At 32.9% G+C, this 7,935-nt stretch overlaps 1 protein-coding gene across 3 annotated transcripts in view; it reads left to right on the forward strand.

Moving 5' to 3' along the window:
• The window catches only part of LOC140786410 (uncharacterized), a 34,293-nt gene extending 27,141 nt beyond the window's left edge, over positions 1–7,152 (forward strand). For 2 of the 3 annotated variants that reach the window (XM_073134819.1, XM_073134820.1), the window contains exons 17-27: positions 532–600; positions 732–875; positions 1,039–1,113; positions 1,191–1,367; positions 1,452–1,537; positions 2,152–2,206; positions 4,447–4,572; positions 4,687–4,800; positions 6,260–6,385; positions 6,549–6,696; positions 6,791–7,152. In XM_073134819.1, the coding sequence (XP_072990920.1) occupies positions 532–600; positions 732–875; positions 1,039–1,113; positions 1,191–1,367; positions 1,452–1,537; positions 2,152–2,206; positions 4,447–4,572; positions 4,687–4,800; positions 6,260–6,385; positions 6,549–6,614 (1,038 nt within the window). In that variant the 3' untranslated portion in view covers positions 6,615–6,696; positions 6,791–7,152. The remainder of the gene's footprint in view (positions 1–531; positions 601–731; positions 876–1,038; positions 1,114–1,190; positions 1,368–1,451; positions 1,538–2,151; positions 2,207–4,446; positions 4,573–4,686; positions 4,801–6,259; positions 6,386–6,548; positions 6,697–6,790) is intronic. The other variant, XM_073134821.1, reaches the window with a different exon arrangement.
• The last annotated feature ends 783 nt before the right edge of the window (positions 7,153–7,935 follow it).

Here is a 7,935-nt window from a genome sequence, read left to right on the forward strand (position 1 = left end):
ACTTGTGACTTTTTAATATGAGGTTTTTGTCGGTTTTTGCTGTTTTGATCTTGGAGCTAAATGACTTGTGAAAACTGAATTTCTTCTAGGGCCTAATCATGCCATTTTATGGGACATAATTAGGATTCTTATGCTATGGATCATTACATATGAAAAAGCCAAATCTTGGTCGTACAAATGAATTGCTGCAGGACATAGTAATCTAGAGATAAAACAGTTTTGGCTTGAAAAATAATGTATAGAGGTGGCAGTATGTGTGTTGCATGAAGTAGTGATGTAGCTACATACATCCAAGGGGGAAGCCAAAACTGGGTCATACAAATGAGTTGCTGCACCCCCTCTTTGATGGAAGTCTGGCTCTGCCCTTGATTGCGAGTTTATCTAGATGTGATTAATATTCCCTCTGCGAAAATGTACCATGACAGATAGTAGTGTTATGCTAGATGCTAGATAATTTTCTGTTAAGTAGTTGTACACTATGCATTAAATTCAAAATTTTTTTTTCTGACTTTTCATTATCATATCTACCAGGTAATTTTTGAAGGGGTATATGCATTACATCCTGTTATACGAAAATCACTCGACTTATGGATTGCAGTTGTAAGATTCAATTTCTGTTTCTTTATAACTTCCTGACCTTTCTTCGCTACTATATTGTTTACTTATTATATAGGTGAGTATATAGGTGAGAATGTTTTCCTATACTAATTGCTCTTTTTAATTTACATTAGGTTGGTGGTGTCCATTCTCATCTTATTGCAAGAGTTCAAAGAGACAAGAATCGTGTTGGTTGCTCCATATCTCAGAATGAAATAATGACTACTGTGTTTCCCATGTTTCAGCAGAACATTGAACCACATCTTGTGCATGCACATGTTGGTACAACCATAACAACTCTATTTTTGTTTATCTTCTGTCATAACTCATCACCATATTTCCTTTCACCACTGCTGTTCAAATTCTCAATGTCTTTTCTTCTAACCTTATCTTCATGAAAAGAAATTGAGTTTTGCCATTTTCTTTTTTTTATTCTTGCAGCTCAAGATTAGGAATGATTTTGATCCAGTGTTATCTCCCGAAAGTTCACTTTTCATACTGAAAAGCAACAAGAAGGTGTCCTATAACAGCCTTTCTACTGAGCCAAATATTGTTGTATTATTATGGAATATTATCTTTTGTTTGATTCTTAGGTGACCTATCAAGACATATTGAAAGTGCTAGATCCTGGGAAAGTTTGCAGCTCTGTCCAGAATTTTACTGACATCTATTTAAGACTTCCTGGAACACCTACAAATGGGAAACTAGCAGAAATTGAATGCATACGTGTGAGAATATGTGAAGGAAGATTTGCATTGTTGATACGGGAGGTCAGTGAATTAATTGAGTCATTCTTTGTTCTTTCTTTTTGGTTGCAGGATCTGACCTTTTGTTCTCTTAATTCTTTATTTTAGCCGATACGGGAGGGAAACTTTATTATACAACCTAAAGTTGATTTTGATATCAGTGTTAGCACTGTTGCTGGGCTTCTCAAGCTTGGGTAGGTGGTACAGAATTTTCTGAAATTTTCCTTGTTTTTATTCTTTACATGAAAATCAGTTTAATACTTTTCACCTGCCTGGAAACTCCATTCTTCACCTATTTTGAAAACTTTCAGTCAAGTAGATGAATCATAGAAATTCTCAACCTTACATTCTTCTTTATCTATGGTTGATTTCTTGTTGATGTGAAATTGCTGGCTGATGTGAAACATAAATAATTTGTTAATGGAATTTCCGATCCATGTGGTGGGGCTTATCTTTGTTCTACTCTGGCGATTTACTATAATGAGGAAGGGATCCTCCAATACCCCACTGAAAGTTGGTATATATATTTCATTTTGATATGTATCTTCAAAATTATCACAAAGATATACATAGATGTATTTAAATATGAGTAACCATATATCTATATAATTGTAATGCTGAGGGCAAAGGCCTTTCTTATACCACAGGGGATTCAAATCTAGCACCTGAGGGACTGCCCCATTGTTCATCACTTGGGTCTCACCTTTGCAATGAATATGTCGCATGGATTGTACTTAAATTATGCACTCTTAGGATCAAAGATTGTATCATAGGTTCCTGACTTTGCATTTACATTTTGTCTTGCAAGTTACCAAGCTGTGGCATATATTGAAGCTTCTGCATTGATTTACCAAGATGGAAAGGTTTGTGGTTATTCGTAATTATCTTGAATGATCATCATTTTCTTTTAATTCTTATGGAAATTTATAAATAAACACCTTTCATGTTTCATTTAGTATCACTTACATCCTATCTTTTGGACTTTCATGATATTACCCTATCTTTTGTTTCTATTACTTGAAAAATATCCTAAGTAAAATTTAAGCTAGCATTGGCTAACTTAATGGTACAAAAGAAAAAGATGGTTGTGTTTCTTTTATTTTTCAATTGCAATTACTTTAACCTATTCCTGCAGTAACTATAAATTAGGAAGACTAGCGAGAGGGTGCTTTTAGGCAATAAAAGAAATGGCAGTGGTTGGACCATGAAGAGGTGTCTAAATATAATACACACAAAATACAGGGTATTATTTATAGATTTCCTGATTTATTATATTCATAGAACACTTCCCTTCCTAATAAATTAGACATGCTATATTGTTTCTTGATTTATTAGATTATGATCCCAATCTGCTATGCTTATACTACAAGTGTCGTTTCTCTGACAGCTTCTCACCTTGATTAGATTGGTTTAGGCTGAAGTGAATCATCAAGATTGATAAGGTTGTAAAACACACACACACACACACATATATATATATATTATATTTGTATAGATATGTAGAGAGAGAGAGAGAGAGAGAGAGAGAGAGAGAGAGAGAGAGAGAGAGAGAGAGAGGGAGAAATTTAGAGTTCGAGAGGTTTAGACCTTAGAGGGAACGGTTTGGGGGCCCGGAGGTTGGAAGAAAGGGCATGAAGACGGAGTGGGAGATAGAGGTAGAGACCCACAAACTACTGAATCATATTGTGAAGTACTCTGATCTTTCCACGATTTGTGTTGTTTCTAGCACATTTGCAGTCTAATAAGATAGATTGACTTTAGTACAGAAAATGAGAAAATATTGCCCAGCAAACTTACATGTATTTTGTGTCATATGTTTTATTACTTTATCTGTTTACGTTCTGGCTGCCAATTTATGCTATACTAGATTTAGTTGCATTTGATTCGAATTAAGAGAAAGAAAACTAGTTGGGTTTGTGAAATTAAGTTAGAGAAAATGCGAGATTACCATCAGGAAGTGTCATTTTAGGAAAACTAGTTGTCTTTCCTAGAAGTTTCACACATTTACTGTTTGGAAGAAAAATACTCTTAGTAGTTATGGTTATAGTTTCAACAATCATACTCTCGAAAATCTTATAAGTCATGAGTTTTGTGTTTTAAGACTCTCTCTCTCTCGTATTTTGTTAGACAGAAATGACTTTTAGAGTTAGAAGTTAGAACAGTAATGGATTAAATAATAGGATTGGTAGGTCTAATAAAATTTGATTGCTGTAGCCCTATCTGTTCCTTTTGCTTTGACACCATGTTCTCCAAAAGCTTAAGCAGATCAGCAGTTGTGAGTTGTACTTTCTATGATAATTAATTGGATTTTATCTCCATCTAATGTTTTTCCTGAAGAATGATTTAATATGCTTTAGCTGTTATTTCCTTAGAGGTTTGCCTTCTTAAGATCTTTAGTAATGTCTCCAATATGTACAGGGCCAATGCTACTGTCTAAAACTGTCTTGTTAAAGAATGCGAGTAGTTGACTTTTGTAACTCAGTCTTCTACATATACCTACCCCACTTGTGACCTCAAATATCTTCTTAAAATTAAGAATTGTAAATATTAAGGAAACATTAAATTTTAAATTGCTTTAGAGTTAAACTGTTGTGAGGGAACAACATTGACTAATTCTAAAAGAAGAGTTTTTCAAAGCAAAATGATAAAGAGCATCCTAGTGCATGATGCCCTACCTATGAGGGATCTTAAGAAGGAAGGCATAGACAGACTTACACCGTTACCTTCATTATGAAGAGGCTGTTTGAAGCCACATATTCAGTTCTACACTAATTTTTTTTCTTTTCCCTGTATGTTGCATCCAAAACTATAAAAATAAGATACCTATTTAAGAAGCCCTTTGCTAAACAGCACATTCTTAATATAATGGTTGTGAGCATCTTAATTGTTATTGCTTCTTATAAGAGTCTTTGCTCCATACTGGGTAAAAACAAATGGGAGAGTTTTTTTTTTAAAAATGAGGATAAAGCTCCAAAAAATGGCCTCATGATAAGGATTTTGAGGATACGGGAAGGGAAGGTTTCCCTGCTTCTTCTTTAAGACATTCCATGGTTGTAAAAGGGTCATTTTTTTTTTGTGCTTATTCCTTTCTACTCCGTTGTAGATTCTTATTGAAGTTGATCATCTACAAGCTGTTCCCAGTCCTTACCTTCAAATCAAAGGAACAAACAAAGAAATAGTTTCCAGTGCTGCATCAATTCTCTGTTTGGATGGTTCATACACCACAAAGGTTTGTTTTTCAGGAAAAATTGTCAGTCTATATCAATCATATATTTGCTTCTCTTTCCTTTGTGCAATCTTTTAAAGACGTTTTGATAACATATATATTTTCTTTATATTTCAGAGTTATCTTCAAATTATTCTTGAGAGCTTGTCGGCAGTTGAAAAAGGATCAAATGGTATTCATAATCAACAAGCTGCAAGGCTACAGGAACTAGTAGATTTTATTCAATCTCAAGTATGTTATCTTACAAGTTATTTCTGCATCATAATATGATGGCAATTGCCAATTAGTTCTTTTGAGATGTCATATAGTAACGTATCATTTGTCTGATGTGGACATTAGTGACATATTACACAGGCGCATGTATCAGTGCAGTTCCTCCTTCAAGAAATTAGTCTTAAGTTAATTATTTTTATTATACGTTTGCTTTTTTATGGTGTTTAGGGTTATATTTGCTTTTTCACAATTGTTTAGGGTGCTATTTGCTTATTGTCATTTGTAAGGTCTATATATAGGCCAACTTTTACTTAATCAGGGTTAATAAAAAAATTAAAATTTTTTGAGATCTCCAATGTGAGTTTTGGGTGTGAAACCCTAGTTGAGAATGGAAGTGTGAAATCCCATTTTTTTTCTCTTTCTTTCATCATCATCGTTTCTAGAATCCTAACGATCCATTTGTTTCACATCAGTGTCACTATTTATTATGATATAATTATCTCCTGCTCAGTCATTCCCACTAGCATTATTGACTACAATTATGGTGCATCCACTAATATCATGCTGTTTGTTGTAAGTTATCATTTCATTAGAGGGGAATACTGAAAAAAAAAGAACTTGTCATGAGAATCCTGTAATCATTTGGATTCCCATTTCAGAGAAGTTTATCTATGGTTTACTTTTGGGATTTGAAACTGGTTATACTCGAGATTATTTCACACGTGGAATAGTGCCAAAAGAAATAACAATTCCTATTTAATATAACCAAATTGAGGGATTTATTCTAGGAGTAATTATTTCTATATTCACCTGTATTCTGGAACAAAAATCTAATAATTACCTTTGATGTGACATAAAGTGAAGAAAAATATGAAAAAATAATTAAATTTTTTTAATGAAATTACAAGAAATAATTTATGGTTTAATATGAAGTAAATTGATAAGTTAGATATCAAAGATAAGTTAATAATTGAATTAATTTGTGATGTAAAATATAATTTTAATAAATAATGTTTGTATTCTAGAATATAACTATTATCATGTTTAGCCCTTATTTTAGAATAAGGGTTGTATTCCAGAACAAAGGAAAAGTTATTTATAAAGTGAACGGAGGCTAATATAATCGGGATTCTGGTAAGTGGTAACAAGTGGAAAGTTTTTCGTGAGATTGCTTTTTGTTTCTTCTCTCTCCATTTGATATTCCTGAAGGATGAAATACAGGTGGATTGTTCATCCACCAGTTGAATAAATTATTGAGCTTATTAGGACATGGAGAGTCATTTCTTCATAAGGGAGAAAATGATCATATATGACAAGAATTTTGATACAAACGGGGACAGATACTTTTTATATGTGGTTAAAGAAAGTGGTTACTGTAATCCCTTTGAATAGTGGTTTACCTTGTTTGAAAATTCATTGTCTGCTGGTTGTTTTCCTTCATTAATATTTTCTCTCTGTTTTGCATAATCCATTAAAGAACACGCAGGGAGGAAGTTTGAGTCCAGAATCTTCACTAGGTAGAGAAATTTCACCAACGGATGGTGTACTTGAAGATTTGCAATGTAGGATTAGGAAGCTTGAAAGATGGAATACTGTAAATATGGTAACTATTTCTCTTTGATTATTTACTTACAGAACTTCATTATTTATTCAGTATGTATAAGCCTTGCATTTTCTAAAAGGAAGAAGTGTATGCCATGCAATACCATCGTTCCTTATTGTACCTTTCTCTTTTTAGATTGTTTAGCGTTGCTTTGTTTTTGCAGGTTCTCTGGACTATCTTGATGTCTGCTCTTGTTGGTTATTCATTATACCAAAGGAAGCGCCACTGACCAGTTCTTTTGCCTAAGCTAACAGTGCATAACGTTACATTGTCCTCCAACTCACTCATTAGACGGACTCGAAATCTACGAGGTGCTAAAGAAATACTCTAGCATTAGATTGCTAGCTTATTCTAATTAGTTTTATCTTACATTTTTCATGTAAGCATTCTCTCCTTTTCATACAGGGTTTCCGTACTTTGCTGTATCATAAAGGATGCGACGTCACAGAAACAGCTGACCCCTTTTTGGCAAGTAATTAATCCCAAATAATTTATAGCAGCATGGTCGCAATCATAACAGATTCATGCTGTACTGCCCAATACGCCACAAGCCAGAAAATTGGTAGTCAGTGCTTTCTTTCTTTTTTTTAAAATTTATTTATATAGGCAAAATTTGTATGATAGTGATGATTTCTACAAAATGCAATCAGTGCATATAACCTTATTTAAGAGGTGCACTCACTGAATTTATGGCTATTGATTGCCAGAGCAAACTGTAAGATCAATGAGATTACGTTAATTAAATAAAAAAGAAGTTTATAGCAAAATCAAGTTCATTTTGAATCAAAATTACTGGTTTGTTGCATTGGTGATCTTTTGGAAATTTGAGGGGTTGAAATGATCTTAATACAGTTTTCACATTCATATTGCTGATTCACTCTTGTTATAAGCACATAAACCAAGTTGATTATCTTAGGCTGTGAACATTTGTGGAATAAGAGTGGAATAGATATAACTATTCTAATTTTTTTAAGCTATTTTAATGTTTAGTTCAATATTAGGAGTAATAATTATATTTGATGTGATATAAAGTCGATATTTAAATATTAAAAAATAATGATATTGTATTGGGAATTTGAACAAAATGATAGAAATGCTCTTGATTATATGTTAATGTAGTAATTATAAAAAATATTTTTCCAAAATGATATTATTATTTATTATAAATACCGGCTTAAAATGCTTTGTATATTCGCAATAAGAACAAATGTAGACTTACAAATGCATAACAGAGTATGATAATGATAATGCATACAGTATATGACAGTGCATAGTAGTGCATGATAGTTTGTGACAATGCATTTTTTATGCAGTGATTATAGTGGCACTGCAGTGCATGATAATGCGTGGCTATATAATGCGTGGCAATGTGTGACAATGCAATAAAATTATGGTGCATAATAATATGTACCTATACAGTGTGTGACAATGCAGTGGCAATATAGTGGTTATGTAGTGCGTGATAATGTATAGTAATATGTGGTTATACAATGATAGTATAGTGGCTACGAAGTCGTGATAATGCAAGGCAATATAGTACAGGCTATATA

This window comes from Typha latifolia, chromosome 4, assembly GCF_019914945.1.
Source record: "Typha latifolia isolate L0001 chromosome 4, TyphaL0001v2, whole genome shotgun sequence".
Classification (NCBI taxonomy): Eukaryota; Viridiplantae; Streptophyta; class Magnoliopsida; order Poales; family Typhaceae; genus Typha; species Typha latifolia.